Source organism: Spea bombifrons, chromosome 1 (assembly GCF_027358695.1).
Source record: "Spea bombifrons isolate aSpeBom1 chromosome 1, aSpeBom1.2.pri, whole genome shotgun sequence".
NCBI lineage: Eukaryota > Metazoa > Chordata > Amphibia > Anura > Pelobatidae > Spea > Spea bombifrons.
The window spans coordinates 141,220,949-141,242,418 of NC_071087.1; the positions used below are offsets into that span (position 1 = coordinate 141,220,949).

At 36.3% G+C, this 21,470-nt stretch overlaps 1 protein-coding gene across 1 annotated transcript in view; it reads left to right on the top strand.

Moving 5' to 3' along the window:
• Positions 1-21,470, top strand: part of HAPLN1 (hyaluronan and proteoglycan link protein 1) — a 42,107-nt gene that overhangs the window by 13,460 nt on the left and 7,177 nt on the right. Inside the window, exons 2-3 of the mRNA XM_053475150.1 lie at positions 8,956-9,082; positions 13,920-14,288. Coding sequence (XP_053331125.1) covers positions 8,983-9,082; positions 13,920-14,288 — 469 coding nt within the window. The 5' untranslated portion in view covers positions 8,956-8,982. The remainder of the gene's footprint in view (positions 1-8,955; positions 9,083-13,919; positions 14,289-21,470) is intronic.

Sequence of the window (21,470 nt, forward strand, 5' to 3'; positions counted from 1 at the left end):
CAAATACCAGGGTACACATAAAATACCAACAATTTCTACTATATTCTCTAGCCTTTAATTTTCACAAATAGCACAGCGCTCAGTATTTATAATTTCTGAAAATACGGTTTTTATCTTTTCATGTTCTCTCTCAGCTGAAGCTTCCACTGCTATTTTCCCTTGGAGCTTACTTCCAGAAGTTCATGCCCTTTGACATAAGCCTTAAATGAAGAGTTCTAGGGTAATTTACAGTAACATCTAAAACAGTCCTTTTGCAGCTCTGAGACATCCATTACCTGGTTCACTTTCCTCTACTAGAAATCCACTCTGGAGCCCTTCCAGACAATTAAAGCTAACTCCCACCACGGCATTGTTCCCAAAACCTATACCCTGACTTTATGCATCTTCTCTCTACTTTAAGCTGCTAGTGTTTCATAGAATGATGAATTTCCCCTGCAGCATGATTCATGTCTTTCACAGTAACCTAGCAATTGATTCTTCGCTCATCAGAGCCTACTGTTGTAGAAAAAATTATATCCATACTTATGTTTTAGATTATATATATATATATATATATATATATATATATATATATATATGGTATATATGGTATATATTTATATGCAATTGTCATTTTACCTTGCAGCAGTAATGTAAAATCCAGTAATAAAGACTCAATAAATCACAATGATCCTTGTTTTACTTTAAACATTGCAGGTGGTATTTTTTTTTAACACACTCTTGAATTTCTGATGGCTGTAGTTACCGTTTAGGGTGTATTTTTTTACTTGTACAAACACATCTGCAGGTGCAACATGCTTTCTGTCTTCTTTTTATTTATTTAATGTAAGAATCTGTTTTTTTTAATTCATTAAATAAACAGTTTAAAAAATAAATAAATACATATTATGCTACATTATTTTATTATCGTATTTAAATGAGCATCTGCTTTATCCTTTACATTGTCAGATCAGACAGATGTGAATATCTATATCCCCCGCCTCAAGCAGTACACCTTTATTGCACATTACTCCAGTGGATTAGGCAAGGTTTTTGGTGTCAAAACAATGTAAGTAATAGTAACATAGTAACATAGTAACATAGTTCATAAGGTTGAAAAAAGACCAAAGTCCATCAAGTTCAACCTCTATACATATTGTGTCCCTACCGTGTTGATCCAGAGGAAGGCAAAAAACCCTTATGAAGCAGATGCCAATTGCCCCATACCAGGGGGAAAATTCCTTCCCGACTCCAAATATGGCAATCAGAATAAATCCCTGGATCAACGTTCTGTCCCTATTAATCTACTATCCATAACTTGTAATATTATTGCGTTCAAGAAACACATTCCAGGCTCCTTTTAAACTCTTTTATTGAGTTTACCATTACCACTTCCTCTGGCAGAGAGTTCCATAGTCTCACCGCTCTTACTGTAAAGAACCCCCGTCTGTGCTGGTGTAGAAACCTTCTTTCCTCCAGCCGTAGAGGATGTCCCCTTGTTATAGATACAGTCCTGGGTATAAATAGGTCCTGGGAGTGATCTCTGTACTGCCCCCTTATATATTTATACATAGTTATTAAGTCCCCCCTAAGCCGTCTTTTTTCCAAACTAAATAACCCTAATTCTGATAATCTTTCTGGGTACTGTAGTCCTTCCATTCCCCTTATTACTCTGGTTGCCCGTCTTTGAACCCTCTCCAGCTCCACTATATCTTTCTTGTACACTGGTGCCCAGTACTGTACACAGTATTCCATGTGTGGTCTGACTAGTGACTTGTACAATGGTAGAATTATTTCCTTGTCGTGGGCATCCATGCCCCTTTTGATGCACCCCATGATTTTATTTGCCTTAGCAGCAGCTGCCCGACACTGGTCGCTACAGGTAAATTTACTGTTAACCAAGACTCCTAAGTCCTTTTCCATGTCAGTCGTCCCCAGTGTTTTCCCATTTAATACATATTCCCAGCCTGGATTTTTCTTCCCCATGTGCATAACCTTACATTTATCTGTGTTGAACCTCATCTGCCACATCCCAGCCCAAGCCTCCAACCTATGCAGATCCATTTGTAATAGTGCACTGTCCTCTATTGTGATAGATATTGTCTTTTGAGGGGAACTTAGATGGAGGCAGGGTTTGGAGCAAGGACTGATCTTAAAAAGCGATTTTTTTTAGAGGTTTCACAAGAGTCAAAGGGAATGGCATTAATTGTGGCCCTACCCACTCCTACCTATTTTTGGCACAATACCACCTTTAAAAATTTACCCATTTTTTGTGATGATGATTGATTAATTTTATTTGTGGAGGAAGTTCTTTAGGCCAATAACATATTGAGTTTTTGAGATTTCACCCTTTGTATACCCTGGCACTATCCTTGGATGGAATAGAGTTATTTTTGAAGAAATAAAAAAGTAGAGTAAAGTGATACCTTTTGTGATCTACAGGCTAACATGATGCCATTCTTTCTCTCTAAACCCTAAAGTTGTGTCCCATGATTTTGTAAGTATTTATTAATATAAATACCAGTGACCTTTCCTTAAATTTAAAATGTGTTATTTCAATATTGGTCCAAGAGAAGATGGTCCAAAGAAGTTTGTGATACTTTTTAAAGGACCAAAGTTCATAGAGTACAATGTAGGGTTATAGTAGTACACTAAAATACAGATTCTCTCAAATAATCCCATTTCATTGACACTTGGGCATTTCCTTTATTACAAACAGGGCTGGCCCGACAATGGAGCCGAGTGGTTTTATCTTAACAAGTTGTCAGTGCCCGCTCGGCGCCCCTCACTCTCTCCTCTGCGAGCCCTCTACCTCGGTCTCGGCTTGTAATGTTGAGCGCCGGAAGATGGCGTCATTTCCGGCGCTCAGCATTACAAGCCGGCACCGAGACCGAGCAGGGAGACTCACCGCAGGACTGCTGAAAGGTAAGCACGGGGGGAGGAAGGGTAGATAATGGGGGGGGCAGGGAGAGGAAGGGTAGATAATGATGGGGGGGCGGCATTTTAAACTTCGCCCCAGGCGTCATTTTGTCTTGGGCCGGCCCTGATTACAAAGAACCAATCGAACTATTTCAATAAACCTAAATAATGATGTATAATGCAGTAATGTGAGAAGATGATAAACCTTAAATTCTCACTTTACTGTTGCTGCTGTTTTACCGAGAATACAAGAATTCTGTGGTGCACCTTGTAGTGTAAAGTACAAAAAAGTCATTGTCATATTTTACTACTGAATTTTATGGTTTAGCTTATTGAAAAGCTGAGCTGATTTGAGTGAATGAACCATGAAAATATTTTCATCAAATAGTTCAGTATAAAAAAAAAAATTCTCATCAGCGCAGAGAAATATGTGAATTGTTTGGTTATGCGAGGGCACGATAAAATTCTGGAGTTGTTTGTTCCATCAAAATTGTGGTCACCTTTGCTCTTATGTGTCATAAAGGAGAAATGTTCAACAGAACTGAAACTCTCCTTGGGAAAGCACGTAGTGCTGCAAAAATGAAATGCTCACAAACTGGAGCACTACATGTGTCACTCGGAAAACAAATGGAAATTGAAAAGCAGTTCGAGCATACAAAGCAAGACTACTATTGCCACAAACTAAGGCATTTATCTTAAGAGGAAATTGTAATGTAATCAGAATGAGGTCTATAATCATACAAAAAGGTCAATTCAATAAAATTTTACAACCACAAAAGAGGAAATGAGAAAATCTTGAGCCAGATTCAGGTTTAAGGTTATAAAATTGTAGGTCCTCTGTGAAGATGTTATTTAGATATTAAATATTTCTTGTGAGCAATTTTAAGAAATAACTGTTTTGATTTTAAAGAAAGTAGGTTTTTAAACCACTGTTTTCTTTTACCCCTTAAAAGAATTGTGGATGCAGCCATTCAAATTGAAAGGATATGCCAATGTAACAAAAATGAGTGTGACTAACCAGATTGTGCATTCAAACCTAATTTCTTTTTAGCTAATGTTCTTGAATTAACTAAATTAGTTTCAACAACAATACCAATATAAGTCAGCCAATCTAACTCAACAGCACTCAATAAACCAAACTTGAACAGCAACTTTTCGCTAAATTTGCTTAAAGTCAAGATGCTTTCCAGTGCAATTTGGTGCTGATGTGGTTGACTACTAAGTATAGACTCGCTTAAGTAAAGCACATGCAGAACTGATACTAAAATCACGTACACGCAAACCAGCCTAGCAGGATCCTTGAAAAATAACTTACATTTTTTTTCTGATGTAAAGACTCGGATATTAATCAGCCCTTGGTCTTGTCTGAGAATCAGGATAGCTTTATGCCTGTCTCATGCATATTTAAATTATCTCACTGTATTAGCCCCTACCACGTCTGCTTGGAGACTGTTCCACTTATCTTCCATCATTTGCTTACAAAGGGAAATATTCTGGATTGTTCCATATGACAAAAATATAATTTACAAAATATTTAGAAAAAAATATAATTCAATATCCTATGTCCTACTTTCCGCAATATTTATGATCATGGTGCATAACTAGGTAAAGAGCAAACTTGGTAAAGAAAGTTTCTGTTCTGCTTCCTATCATGAATTTTACAATTTGTAACAAAATGCAGCATTATACACATAATGCCCTTTTCCAAAATGTATTTTTTCATTAAGCTGAGTAGATGTTTTGTTGGAGAGGTGCAGCACCTTAAACAGAAGATGCTCACCAACACCTTCATACAGGTCCATTCCTTTGGTCCTGCTACTCAGTGTTTTAAGTCTGAGGGCACCATGATCAGTGATACAGGGCAGCAAATTGTCTGCCCCCAGAATGTCATATCCTGGGACTCTACTTCTTAGGAATGCATAGCACTTACATACTAAGAAGGTTGAGCTGGCACTCTACTCTATAGAGTAAATTGACCGGTTACAAGGAACATTTTTGGTCTCCCATATTGGACCATTAACGCCTCTCTATATGTTGGTCTATTCCTATGTAGAATATCTGTAGAATATCTGGATTCTCTAACATGGTTACTAAGACACTTAAGACCATAGTCTGTTCTAGAACTGGTTCTTTAGACTGTTTCAGAATGCACTGAATGTAATGCCACACAAATGTCACATTCCTAATTAAATCTCTATGCACACATAATGCACCATTTGATTTATTCTTCTGTCTTTTATTTGTCCTTTGATTGCCAGACTGTCTTTGAAATTAATGCATTGCATATAATTCTTTGGTAGAACTCAAAGGGCTTCTCCAAACCTTGACTAGCCGCATTTTACTACCTGGCTGTGATTAACCTTTTTTTTTCTACTGCAATTAAATCCCTAATGGAAGTCATACATTTCATATGCTAACTGGTTACAATGCCTCTCAGTTTATCATCAAATATATTTCCAGAATCTTACTGTTCTAGCTTTATTGTCACTTAGGGCAGAGTGCGACAATTTCTTATTTTTATGTTGCAAAATTATCCTCACCTACTCGCTCATTTCTTTTAAATTGCTTTTAATCTTTTATCTTTCTGTTTCCAGTTTATTGTGAAACCTTAGGATATTTTTATTCCACGATCAATTGCTCATTGCAGTCATTTAAAAAAAAAAAATAGCCCATAGCAATTCAAAGCAATATACCTCCATGGTGAATGAAATATTGTGCATTCAGGTACCCTTACTATACACAACCTGAAAATAGTACCAGTATTGTGGTGCTTACAGGGATTATTTGGAGTGGAATCAAATGAATTGACTCTCCCTATAAACATCATCATTGCGTAATAGGCAGTGATGGATAATCTTTTGCAGTTTAACCCCTTAATGACAAAGCCTGTACATGTACGGGCTCAAAATGCATTGTCTTCAATGGGTTTAGGGACCGCCCATTGTCCTTAAGGGGTTAACTCACATCATATCTAGATATCTATACATATATATGATATATAGATAGATAGATAGATAGATAGATAGATAGATAGATACTATCTTTTACCCATACTCTAAGTGAAACTATCCACAAGGCAACCTAGGCTTGGGACACCTTGCTGAGATAAGAACGTTTTACCACATCTAGTCAGCCTACTTGAGTTTGAGAGTCATGGTTGCTCCCTGCAGCCCTCATATTACCCACTATGCAGAAGCATCCCACTTTGGTGCTAAACTTAACATTCAGGTGTCACATTACATTACCCTAATACTGGCATTTAATGGAGTCACCTGCATTTAAGTAGGGATATCAACCATCGCATACTGGTAGCAAAAGCTACCAACAATAGATAAATAATCACAACAGTGAAGAAAATGTAGGGGTCAGTTCCATACTGTATGACCCCAAGAACCTGCCCCTTCCCCCTGAGATTGGGCTCAGGATTCAGTCTTTAGAGCTCCTAGGCATGTCCAGAGGACACCAGTCCAATTTGAACCAGCCTTTCTGGACCCACATGGGGGAAACATTGTGAGTGTTATGAGAATCATATCTGCATCCACCAAAGACATAACCATGGAATTTCTTTAATTTTCCATGATGCATATACAGCATACAGCATGATGTCTACACTAAAATATTGCGCCAACCATCATCAAAAAAAGTGTTTCTTTGCCATCTGAAATTGAGAATTCTGAATCAATTGCTTACAAATAATGGACTGTTTGAATTAACATCAAACTCCACATGTTTATGTGTTGATGTGGATGGACGCAAAAATGAGCTGAGTCCGCACATTACATGAATCCACATTGAACTTTGTGAACAAAGCATTGACAGGGGCACAGATGTGTTCCAGATGTCTATAGTGCTTACTTACTATACTTACTTCATATACATTATCAAATGATGTGGAGACCAATATCCTGTTAATTGTGAAACACCTTAGAAATAGAAGCTTTTAAAATAATTAATTTGATAATGTATTCTGTATGTAGTCCTAGTGATGATGAAGGAGGGGTGACATCATGTGCTCTGTCTATACTGTGACACCTGATTACAAATGTGATTTATTTGCAATAAGAGTAGCAACTTAACATCAACGTCATAAAAAAAATAACAGATTTCGAAAATATTATATCTTGTCTGTACCTTAAAGTTGTACATTTACATATAAATATTGTTTCCAGTTTTCACACTACTGGCATCCCACCACTAGGTGCCTCTGTGTGTTAAAAGTCTTTTTAAACTTCCACTAAATCACTTCATCTGATGATCCATTAGGGACATGCACATAATATTGGATTTATTTTATAATGGGCAGTTACGCTCCTTATCACAGTTAAGGGAAGTGTTTTAATACTGTTTCAGGTGTAACCGGCCCTCGTAATTCCTAAACTGCCATGTTACATCCTAACATTTAGGAACTGCTCTTTAAAAAAAGAAAAAAAGGTTTTCTTGTGCATCAGATTTTAAAAATGGTATATTGGTTGCTTCCTGGCTGCAATAGGTGTCCCAGACTCTGTTAGACATATGGTTATGAGGGAAGAAGAGTTGGGCTGTCCAAGACCACTGAAAGACCAGTGGTCAGAAGTGTTAGCTATTACATGAGTGGTTTCAAAGAGTGTTTCCTACCTGGAACTTAATAAGAAGATACTTATTTTTGCCAGTTTTTGCCAGTCCCAAACATGGGTGGGCAAAGTGTCTGTACTGGCCATTAGTGTCCATAACAAGGCTTGTGGAAATCATTGTTACTCATGGCACATTTAGTCAAATCTCTTTCACAAAGAAGGTTGCTGTCTAACTGTGGTCCCAACCACACCTCAAAAGCTATTTTTGCAAGTTTTGCAAGTAAATGTGTCTTCATTCACTACGACACATACCTGATGGCCTTGTCCACAGCATAAACAATTTTGGTAGGAAGTAATTGAATAGCATGTTTGAAGAAACAGCTGCTACATTTTCGTAACACAATATTAAAATATGGGACCTGTGGATTTCACACATAGCTGAGATCACCAATCGGTTTTTACTTCAGTCCTCTACAGGTTGGCCAGTTTTAGTTCCTTTCTTTTTTCTTCTGGAAAAGAGTTGTGTGAAGCTGATTAATGGGGTTTTGTACAGAATTTGGAGGACATTTGACTGAATTACCCTTAGGACTTCCACAAGACTTGTTATGGACAATGATGTCTGGGAACAGGCATTTTCCCAGTCCTGTTTAGGACTGTATACCTTTTTTGTATGTAACTTGAGTTCTCCAAAGCATGGTGGACCTGTCCTCATCTCAAATGGTTTGTTTTGTGGTTAACATTTTGTACCTATGAGACAAAGCAGTGACATTCCATATGTTTCTTAATGGCATTCCCATAAACAAATACAGTAATAATTGTAAGATTTTTTTTCTAATAGATTAAATATAAAACCGTTCTTCTGATAGGACAAAAAGTATTTCGTTTTTAGACACTGCCCAGTTTTTTTTAACTTCTTTATCAATTTTCTCTCTGATTTGCTGAATTAATACTTAGAGACAGAAGTGCTCTGTGACTGCAGTCTGTATTTCTTCTAACTGCAGAGACTCGGCCATGCAATTGAAATAAGTGTGTCAGCATTCTAGGTAAAAATGAATGAATGAAGAATCAATCCAGATAACTGCAGAATATAGAACTGCCAAAACTGGGTGTTAATGCACAATAATACACATTGTAATGTATAGATACCAAAATTGTGACTTGGCTATGCACTGAAAGGTAGCTATTTTAAATGCTATTAATTTACTATGACAAACATTTAATCTATACCTATTTAATATAGCTGTTATGTTGCCACATAATTGACTATATCGTTTTTTAACAGTTTATATAATATATAGAAAGTTATTAAAGTTGAGTAAGCATTTTAGTATGTGCTACGTTTACCTGGTTCCTTGAAGCGGTGACTTCTATCTTAAGCTCACAGCATGCTATGCAATTTTGCAGAGCAGTTTTCCTGGTGATTACTACACTGTAAGAAGTTAGGCAGCTGCAGGGACGTGAAGGTATGTAATTTTCACGAGTCTCCTTGTATGTGATGCTCTTTCAGAGAACGAGATTCATTTGGATCCCGAAGATGAAGAGTCTACTCATCCTGGTGCTAATTTCTCTCTGTGGGGCTGATCACCATGCCAGCAACTCCACAATACATCACGACAGGATTATTCACATCCATGGTAAGAGAACAGCCACCGTATGGGAGTATATGTGCTTAAGGGTAATATAGAGACATATAATAAATGCTCCCATATTCACTGCACTGTATCAGATTATACTGCATTGACTTTTCCTCTGTCCTTACTTTGGGCTAAGTTTTTTTGCATGCCCCTCAATTTCTTATCCTTCCAATAAATGAAAAGCCTTCTTTATATATATATATATATATATATATATATATATATATATATATATGTACATGGGTAAACCCTACCTTGGCTGCATGCTGTACAATAACACATTATTTTCTATGTTACTGCAGTGTCCTTCAAGCTCGATAGGTAACACATTATAGCACAAGTAATCTAGAATTACATTTTTTCATAACAAGAATACAATATGTTTTCTTTAGTTTAGGAATGTGTTTTGAAATTAAGATGAATTTGCAATTTACATGCTGTTTTCAGTAATTACTATATCTGCAGCACAATTTTTCCCTGCAGTAGGTTGCAGCTGTTTTAGTTTTGGCTCAAGTAGTTAAAAGTCACAATATGGTGTGCAAATATACTAAAGGGACACAGATATAAAACACTGATGCAGTTGTGTCATAGCTTCAAATAATCCAAAATTAAATGTATAAATTTTTTTAATTACTTTTTAATCTATTTTTACCCGGAAAACAACAGTGTTCTAGGAATAGTTTATAAATTATAATGGAATCACACAAATTGTTCCAGCGTATAAATGGTGAATAAATCATGGAGGAAGTTGTCCATTACTCTTGCATCAAATGGTTAAAGGGTCATAGTGTATTTTTACATTTTAAATACGGTATTTTATTCATGAATGTACTTTAGCATTAAAGAAAATGTGGTTTTATTCCATCTTATTCGAATAAACTTCCTTTATCTGGAGACTTAGAGGTTGCCATTTTTGTCTGTCATGTGATATTTTTGTTGTCATTTCCTGCTCACACACGACACTGAGCTGCACAAACACTACATTTCCTCACTGTATCAGCCTCTACCGCTACTGATGGGATGCTGTTCAATTTATTCATCTCAATAAAAGATGGTCCTTAGGACATACCGTATTGGCTCGGATATAGGCCGTCCCCGTATATAGGCCGCACCCTAAAAGTTTGGTGCTTTTTTAAAGAAATTTTTTTTTTCTTTAAAAAAGTACCAAAAAAACATGCTGCCACTCTGTCCTCTCCCCCCCGAGATATGCTACCACTCTGTCTCCCCCCCCCGAGATATGCTGCCACTGTCCCCCCCCGAGATATGCTGCCATTGTCCCCCCCCGAGATATGCTGCCACTGTCCCCCCCCGAGATATGTTGCCACTGCCCCCCTCCCCGAGATATGCTGCCACTGTCCTCCCTAGTTAATGAAGGGGTTAAGTGGAATTATTTTGGACATTTCCATTTTAAAACATGGGGGTTATTTGATCATTGGGAAAATACAGGTACCAAGGTGGAAGCATTTACTTAAAAGTAGTGCAAATTCTATGAATGGAAAGTTAATATGGCTGGCAACCTACACATAACCTATATTTTCTGTACAATAAGTGGTGTAGTCTAGCCTAGGCTAACTAGAGCAGGACGTCCATGGACAGTGGCAGTCCCTAGCAGCCATTGGGCACAGGCCTCCATAGACTCAGTTGAAAGGCACTGCACACCTTTAAGCACACCGTGATATGACAACCTATTCCGGCGTCCTCTTTGTGGATGGAGAATACGGAGGGTCAGGACCAGGGAGAAAGCCCCACAAAGCCGGGGTTTGGGGCGATCAGGCTGCCTGGTGGGCCTCTGCCTTTTGAGAACAGGCCTCCATCGATGCATTTTGTGATGTCACATCTTGGTGCTCTGTTGGAGGATAGAGAACACTGAGTGGGTGGCTGATAGTGTTTCTGTTGGTCAGTCCTAAGGCTGACAAAGATATACATCTCTGTATACAATATTGTTATAACTTCCTAATGCAAGGAAAAACGCTCTAAACTATTTATCATAAACTCAACCCCACTGTTGTATCCCTAGCAACAACAGTGACAAGTAATGATGGGACTAATGCTTTCTTTAACTATAATAGTAAATAGGCCCTGAAAGGGCCTCCTTTATAATAGTGTAGTCTCTGATCCAGCATAGCTGACAATCCCCTGGACAGGACAAAATGTTATTGACCTACCTTCCTGTTAGTAGATAATTTCTCCCTTTTGCCCTAGCCCTGCCCTCATAGTCCCGGCCATAGTCCCTCTTTTCATCCCCTTTGCAGCTCTCGGGTGTTATGTTCCGTGCCCTTGAAGTTTACTCTTAACTTTGGATTCCAATATATGTTTTTTGTTATTAGATTGGATTGTTTCCAAAATGACCATATTAAGAATACAGCAAATAACAAGTTACAGTTGAACATAAAACAATTTGGGGGCCTTAAATATATTATAGAGGGGCAAAATATAGTTTTGATAGATAAATTAAACTGGGTGTATTTTCAACCAAGTCCAAAAAAAAAAAATAATAGGAAGAATTTTACTAATTAAAATGGATTTTGCTTGGGTTATGGCCAGTGGTTAGGAGGGCTATCTGTTTTCATTGTTGTTTTACATGGTGTCGCCTGCGCTTATCACTTTCTCTGTGTTCCTGACATTTGTCCTTGCTGTCCTCAGTTGAGAACTTAATTCTGCATAACATATACACTGTAACTTTTTCAAGGACTCTTAATCAGTCTAGACTCCAGGCCGCTTTAACTTATCACTATGTTTACTTAAAACGTGTAGATTCAGTTGTGTTCTGTGAATGTAAGGTGTAGCACTAATGCTGTTTTTGGCAAGAGCAGTGCTCGACATTGTAGGTAAGTAGGAGGTCAGATAAACTATACTACAGTTGTCTATTATGATGATAGTGGAAAAAGCAGACCACTAAGGCAGTTACATGTTCTCCAATTCTGTCAGATCCGAGCAGACTTTGCTACATTGATTTCATGTTTTAAGAAGAATATTAATATTAGGAACCCATGGTTCAGGGATTCACTTCAAAAAAGGTGACCATGTCAATGGTTTAGATGATTAAAAATGCAATTAATTAATGTCTTACACATAGTAACATGTCATATACATAACTAGATAAAATGGATGTTGCGTATAGTATTGCTAATTATCTGTGAGGTCATCACATTCTCATAGAATTACCGATGATAATACTTAAGAGGTTGGTTGTCGACATATTTGCCTAAAATAGAAAATAACTACATGTGGCATCCAAGTGAATTGTCACATCTGAAATCTGTCTTTTATGTTATTATTGTCTTATGTAAGCGGTTATAGCACAGAAGTTATAATTGTTATACAGTCTATATATATAAATATAGATATATATTATGGCAAAGTGGTTAAAAAGGTGATGCAACAGATGGCAGCTCTCATATGAAGCATGACAAAAAAAATAGAGCGTGTTTTTATAATACTTAAGTCTCATAATGTTCTTATATTCGTATAAAATCAGTTAAGTTAAGATTCCCTAAATCAACATCAATGACAGTCCTCTCCAAGAATAGTATCTTGTAACTCTACAAGCTGATTTCTCAAGTCTTAGGTTGTAAAAAATAGCATTGGCTCCATCAAAAAAGAAACTTTGAGGTTACAACTTGGTGGTGGTATTACTGACTTTATAATATCGTTCCAAAAGTTCCAATAACCACATTAACCTGGAGGTCTCCTCATTGGCTGTTCTAACCTCACCCCTTTCACGCTCCCACTTTCTCATTGCTAAGCTCTGTACTTTCTTATGTTAGCTAGTATTATGCGCTCCCATTAGTTCCTATTTTAAAATATTCTCCAAACCTCTAGTGACCAAATACATGGAATCATAGTCTCTGTATGTCTTTATTTTAGAAGACTTAGCAATATTCTTCCTAAATGGTTAGTTAGATTTGAAATGCTAGATTTAGTAATGCTGCACTAATAAAATGTATTTTCATGTGTAATATGTATTATACCTTATTCTGTAGAAAAGATAATAATAAGCCGTGGCGCTATTACATGTATCATTTTAAAATGTGCAGTTCTATACTAACATAAAATATGCATACATTGTTCTGTCATCATAATCAAGAACAATCCTCCAAAGCAGGAACATTTGCTTAAATACATTTTTAAGCTGTCTAGAAATACATTACACTCTTGGATAATACCAGACAAATCCCAGGACTTGTGACAAGGGAATAGAATGGAGTAGCTGTGTTCGAGATTGTTTTGTGCATATAGGATTGGATATGGGGTTTCATAGCGGCAGATGTTCAAGCTCAGTGAAAACAAATTATAGGTTGCGAAATCAAGGTAGCAATTTTTACAATTTACCCACACCGTGTGTTAATATGTTATCGCCCCTGATATTGACTTTAGTAATCTTTAGAGAAAATTAGGCTAGTGACCAATACCCAGTGGCATAGCCTATCCACCATTGGCTATACAGAAATAATTGTAATTTTCAATGTTTTTCTAATTAAAGTAGTACCCAAAAAAGGTCAACGCTGCCCACTGCTGGGAGATATCCTGACTTTACCATTTAATCTCTTTATCATAATGCAATTCTGCTTGATATACTTCTCTGTTTTACTATGATGGGTACCTCTGCCATGGTTACAAATAAAAATTGTTGGTTCTAGAAAAAAAATAAAATAGACATCTGGCCATTCTAATAATGTAAATCACACACCAGAATTCATTTATTTTTACTTCAGATGTTAACGTAAACTGCACCCAAGGGTTTGAACTGTATCAAGAGGCCCTCAGCAAAACTCTCAACAATAGTGTCTTCAGTTTCTTATTATCACTGACTCATTTCCAATTACATTTTTTACAGAGAACGGACCACATCTGTACGTGGAGGTAGAACAAACAAAAATAATTTCACATCGAGGTGGTAATGCAACACTGCCTTGCAAATTCCAACATGACTCGGTATCTGCTGGCTCACCGTCTCATAAGATTCGAATCAAGTGGACTAAACTAACATCAGATTACCTCAAGGAGGTGGATGTCTTTGTTTCAATGGGGCATCACAAGAGGAGTTATGGCAGCTACCAGGGCAGGGTTTACCTGCAAGGAGCAAGTGAAAATGATGCTTCTCTAGTAATCACTGACGTAACACTGGAAGACTATGGCAGATACAAATGTGAAGTCATTGAAGGACTGGACGATGATACAGCGGTTGTATCTTTGGATTTACAAGGTAAGCAATAGTTCAACACAATTATGAGTTGTGTCTCCATGCTTATTGAGTACGTAAAAATTATTTGATCTAACGAGGAGAGAATATGTAGCTTCCTTTACAACACAAGATGATAAACAATATGACTGTCTGTAATTATTTTGGAAACAAAGAAACACACTCAAACATGTAGTAACAAAAAGATCAATGTATCTCTTTTTATGAGACTTGGGCACCGGCGCAGGATTTTTGTTCGTCTTCGATAAAAAATAAATCTATGAATATTTGCCCATTCCCGTGTTCCTTTTGGGCGAATATTCGTATATGTTTTTCGTATTCGGTTTCATCTTCATTTTCTGCTGGTTTTCTAGCCTAAGTCTTCCGTGGTATAGCAGGGGTTTAAAAAAAATAATATAGAAACCATAGAATTGTGCCAGTATTTAAAGCTCTGTATGAGGGACTCTATTTGTCTGGCATTGACCAATGAAGGGCAGCTGCTCTTCATTGGTTGATGCCAGGCAAGCCCACTACCGGCGACCAATAAAGTTGCTCTTACGGACCTTTAAAATTTAATCCCTGGCCCCAAAGACATTGATCTCCCCAGGCCAAGTTGGTCCGAGGTGTACATTTGTGTTGGTTTTCATGTTCTCCCTAATAGGAATGCACAAGTCTGCTTTTTTATAGGATCCCATTTGGCTCAATGCTTTACAAATTCATATGTCCTTTCCTGTCTAATTCAAAACATTTTTTTTGGAAAGAGTAGAATTGTGTTGATATTTACATTATAATATTCAGCTGGCAACTTTAATTTGGCATTAAAATACCAATGGTGTTAGGTTTAAAAAAGGATCAGTAAAGTGTTTGGGTTTTTTTGCAAGTATGAATGCAAGCTAGCATTAACGCATATACTGCAGCATTTTCTGCCAACTTTAATGCACTCACTGTTTAGTGAATAGATCTGCCCACAAGGGAGTGATAGCACCTTCAAACCCCTTGCCCCCTCTTCCAGGAACATACATACGCACTAGCATACACATGATCACACATTCTAACGCTAATATACACATACACACACTTTAACACTTTAACACACACATACACTCTAACACTAAAACATCATCACTCTATAATTCTGCACTCTTATCATCAAACCTCCACCTCATCACACCTCTACAGCTTTACCTTGCCCACACAATGCAAGTGGCCATGCTATTACCACAGGATCATACAACATTGTGACCCCAAGGTGTTCTTGCCTCTGCCGGTCAGTCCTGTTTGAATAATTTTGAGTTAATAACTCACAAATGACACATGTGAACTATTTATCTCATATAAAGCTGATCATATACTCTGAACATAAAGGTATTTCCAGATCGATGGTCAAACCTTTTTTGCTACATTATCATTTTGTATTTACTATGTGAACAATATTATGTTTATTAAGATTGAAAAACAATATTATTTGCCTTTCAATGCCTTCACATGCATAAAGGTTCATTTCTCAATGTGTAGCAAATAATCAGCTGAACATGGGGTAAAAACATGTATGTTAATATCTGGTGGGCAATACTATATGACCGACTGTTTAATGGCAAGAAAAACTACTTCAATGGCAAGATTTTTTCCCAAATAACATTTTTTTTTTTTTTTTTTAACTCTTCTTAACAAAATAGTTTATTTATCTGTGTCATTGATATGAATAAATAAGGGGATGGCATGTCCAGAAACGATTTAGAATATGTGTTTACATTATGTAGTTCCATTAAGACAGTACCTAATAAAGGTAATGATGATGACAGGAGGCAAGCCCAAACAAATGGCCCAGTAAAAGTTATTATTTCTTGATATATGTAGTGCCATCATATTACTCAGCTCTGTACAATGGGTAAGCAAGACATAATAAGTAGTGCATAACATAATAATTACAAAAAGTAAGAAGGGCCCAGCTCAAACAATAATATAGCATCCTGAAATATAGATATATAGTACACTATCTTGTCCAGAAAAAGACCTAGGGTGTACCTAAAGGCCAGTGCACCTCTAGGTATTCCAGTGGGCGTTTAGAGAATATTAGGTAAAATACACAGGCTGTCAAATTATGGCAGGCCACAGGTCAGCTGCCTCTTGTCAGCCCTCCTCTGGATATCCATATCGAGATCATGCTACTACTACCTAAGGGATTTTATTTAACAAGACAAGTTAGAAGTAAGAATAAATCCCAGCTTTATTTGGTACAGTGTACATTTTTCAAAATCTTGAGGTGCTCATCGCAAGTTAAAAAATGATTGAATAGGGAACTTCATATATTTCATTTTATGTTACTAGTTAAATTGTAGGTTTTTCTGACAGCTTCAGTTGTTGGTGACAGATTGTGCTATGTAGTTAAATATTTTTTAGCTGTTTTTGCAATGAATAACAGTGACTGACCTTTTGAAACTGTAAAGATTTCAAGCTTTATAAATATTTAAATTTAAATGTCTCAGGCAGTTCTGATGTAATCATTTATTTAAGTTTTACCAACCCTAATAGGAACTAAATTATGGACTATCAGTTAGTTAATGTTTTTAGGTCAATGGCACTATGCAGAGAGGCAACTTGTAGGTAAGGAAAGATAGCCCTGAGTGATATGAGATTGGAATAAGATTTTTTCTAAATACTACTACTACCGGTACTACTACTTTTAATAAAAATAATAATATTAGCATTATTATTATTTATTTTTACCACACCCAGTCATTCTTTTACCTTTGTAGGGAGGAATCCTATAGATCAAATAGGAATAATAGTCCTTAATTATATCTGATTGGAATTTGAGTTATTTTTAAAAAAAGTAAGTCATACAAATTATTTAAATAATGTTAATTCATTGTAAAGAACTTTAACCACTTTAGTACAAGGTTTTTTGTATCTCAATTACAGGAGCTATTTTGCCATTTTTGCCAAATGTAGGTTGAAGCATTATCCCCCTTTTCTTTTGAATAGTGTACCCACGTAAACTACTCTATATGTTGTTTTTTAAACAAGAGATACAGCTTTCGTTTGATACTACAGTTACATGATTATGTAACTAAGTTACTAACTTAATAAAAACATGGGAAAAATAGAAAACAAATTGTTCATGTATGAAGAAAATATAAATAGTCCCTCGTATAAATAGTTTGAGCTGAACTAAATTCTGATAACAAAAGCTCCAGACATGACTGTTCTCCTTAGTAAAGCCATGAAGAAAGCTATATGTCCCATGGCAATTCACCAATGTCTCTACAGGGCAGGGGAGATAAGCTTCAGCCAAAGTAGGCAATGGCACTTTCCCAGTTCCTTCCCTGAGGGTTTTCTAGCTGCTGCCACAAGAACGGCAGGTTTCCTGTTGATAACTGCAATGCTATTGCCAGTATTTGTGGTATTATATACCTTTACTGTGCCTGGATATTGTACAGATTTGATCACCAGGCCTCAGGGGCAGCCTTTGATCTCCATATGGAGAGGATGATGGAGGATCGACCTCAACCAGACCTCACTTACATCTATCATATGCTTAACACATTCTTGCACGGGTAGCCATAATCCTGTGTGTGTGGATGGTGGCGTTACTGCAATCTGATCCATCCTATGATTCCATTTTATACACCAAAGGAGAACTCCAGACGGGCATATCTGCAACATTTATAGGTGTCACCATACTAGGGTAACCACATTTCCTAACTGCCATTCACTTACTTCTTTACTTACTTTCAAGAGTGCATTACATCAAAGTTATGTTTGACATATGTGTGCAACCAATCACTTAAAAATACATGTTGGACATATCTTAAAAAAAAGGAAACAAAAACAAAAAGTTGTGATAATGAACATTTTTATTTTGTTTTCTCAATGAGAAACTTTTAAAACAATGTATATATTACTAGCCATATATAATAAACTGAAAAAAAAAATACACATTTTTAAATGTATAAATAACAGATAAAATACTGTAAATATATTCTCTAAAATAAATATAATACTAACAACACAGTAAATTATCAATATAATCTCTCTGAAATATTAATATTATACATCATTATGACAGCTGTCATCACTAAAGTCTACCTAATGACATGCTGTTGAGGGTAACGTTCTGGGAGCTGGTGGCTTATGATAGAACAAAATTGAGACTGTGCCACAAAAAAACAGGTAATTTGACAGGTATACTAAAAGTAAAATTTGAATCCAAAGTCAGGGTCTTTGTATCTACTGTTATAAGTGGTATACTGAGACACTTACAGGAATAACACGTTGGCTCCAACACACAGGGGCTGATTCAGTGTTGGTGGCTCAGTGCAGCTTTTGGGACCTCAGGTCTCTTTTGATCTGTTCAAAGAGTTGGAAAAAACACCTAGGGCCACTGAAACAAACAAAAAAAACCCATTACAATCAAGACATTTTTTTTCTTACAAAAAATATTTTAAAACGATTGTTTAAAATTATATATTTTAAAGAATCGCTTTAAGATTAGTGCCACCCTTTTAGTCTTTAACAATAGATTGTAGCACTTTCATGTAATTATCTATCAACACTTTTCTTGATTGCTCAAATGTACAGTACTAAAATGCTACAAATTAACATTACATAACCTTCAAGAAACGCTAAAAGAGTTATCACGTTTTCTTCTGTTGTTAATTTTTCAGTGTCATGCCCACACTTACAGTGTTAAAAGAAAGTACATTGTGCGTTTATTGCTGTTACAAAATACACTTAATGCTTGCGTGTGCTCATTTGAAATGAACGATCAGATTGCCGGTAAAAAGCCTCCCTTTGGCTTTAATGGATTATCCATTGTAATGTATTCTGATTGTATTAGAAAAAGACATTTCTGTAAGAGGTAACCTTCGTTTTTTTGTTCTGTGCAGATATTCTAACAACCACATGCCGCTTTTGATTTTCTATGAAAAGTGTTCGTAATTAGATATCAGGGTAGAGATTGTAACCACGCATTCCATCTTACTATTTAAAAAAGAATACTGATTTGAAAGTCAAATGATAACATACTTTTATACAAGCAAAATAACTCCAGCCTTGGACTGAAAACTGCTTGTACTGGTACTGGTTGGTGTTGGGTGAGAGGAGGCTACTAAACCAATGTGAACGTCTGTATCCTTTACTTATGCTTTGTTTTCTGCGGTGTGTAATCCAGGCGATGACAGCATTGGGTATGCCTGGGATTACAGTATGTATGGAAATGGTGAAATGGACTATATACTAGAGGCATGTAGGAACAATGGACAGGCAGTGAGCAGAAAGGTCAGATGAATTGGAGAGAAATATAGGCTGGACTGGTCCAGGGAAATATATAAGGTGCGACATGGGGGGAATGGCAGGGGTATATGGACAAAGGGGGAAGTACAAAGTAAAAGTGGGAGCCGATTAATAAACATAATAGTTAGACATAGACTTCTGCAAATGAACCAAAAATGATTTGGGCACATTTTTTGTTTAATTTTTGGTCCATTTGGTTTCATTGTCACCCTCATTTACGGGGACAGCCTCTCCCCTGTTCCTCCAATCCAGAGGGTGTGCCCAGAGGCTCCATCCTTTTGCTTAAATTCATCCACGGAGAAGCAAATGAAGAAAGACACAAGGAGAAAAATCAAGATAAGAAGCAGAGCTGAAGGAGAGGAGACAGGGACACAGAGTTTTTTTGCTTTATTTTTGCTTGTTTTAGTGGGGATCCCTCATTGTTTTTGAGAATTCACACAAATTGACAACTTTTGTTGATTTAAATTTGTATGAATCCAAATGCAAGCCGTTATTAATGAAATATCCACTGCTTCTAGCAACACAATAAACAGCTGAAATCAGCTAGAAATATCTGATCCCAATTACCTTGAATTGTTGATTATATTTATAAATATTAGAACATCGAAACAGCACACGAGAAGATGGCTCACATTTTAAGGCTAATTACATGTTACTATCTTTCTTATTTTCCAGGTATAATTTTCTTTCAATGTTCACACTTTTATTTATGTAATTTGGTTTAGCACAATATGCTTATTTGACTGGAGAGCTATTTAGTGAAAATTGGTCCTTTAGGGTTTAAAAGATTAAAGATGTGATTGGAAATGACAGTTCCATTATTCTTGAAACAACTCAACAGTCTCCTTCCACTCATAAGATAGAAAATAGTAATATGGTTAAAAACCACAACTAGTTTGGGTTAAGCATATTCAGGAATATAGCATATCTAGGTAAACTGGAAAGCCCATTTCTTTTTAAATTGGGATCTTGTTAAAATATCTACACTTCTTTGTGTCCAGCTTTACTAAGACTATCTCAGCTTTACTTTAACTCAGATATGGAGCTGTATTTCAGATAGCCCTAGATACAAATAATAGTGTCTCACAAGTGTTATATATATATATATATATATATATATATATATATATATATATATATATATATATATTTTTTTTTTATTTTTTTTTTCAAAAAGAAAGTGGAACTTGGTCAGATGTCATATTAAAATTTCTGACCATGACCTACAGAGCCCTTAATTCGGCACCCCCTATATTTCTACCCTTAATTTATGTCTTTGAACTGTCCCTAACGCCCCTAACCGCCCTATTTGTCCCTCTCATGAACTGCGTCTCTTTTCTTCTGCGATTACAATTACACTATACTAAAATATACTACACATAGAAAAACAGAGTCACAATAAACAATCCATTAAAGCAGTTTAATGCAAAAAATCATAATATTGTCAGTCAACAGAAAGTGTTATCAGACATGTTTATCGAAATATAACCTTGTTTACGAGGCTTTTTACAGCATTGTTAGTAATTATTAAATGATAAATCTACTGAAATGAATTGCCTAGAAGCTAGATGTCATTTTAAATAGATGATTGGAACGTGTAATTGTAGGGACTAATACCCTCATATGTTTATCCCTTTACTGCATCAAGGAAAGCTGTTACTTGAAGAAGTGAAGTTAGCTGTTTGAAAAACCCGTCCATCAGAATGCTTAAAGTATCAAATGTAACCTTTCCGAAACATAAAAGGAGCAGTGTCTCTAATGAGCACTAGAGGAATAAATGAGAACACACGCCAGAGAGAACGAAATACAGCAGATAATATATGCACGTTAAACCATTATTTAATATAATGTCAATTTATGTCTTTGAACTGTTTCCAAATTAATGCAACTAAATCTGCTTCAAAGTACAGA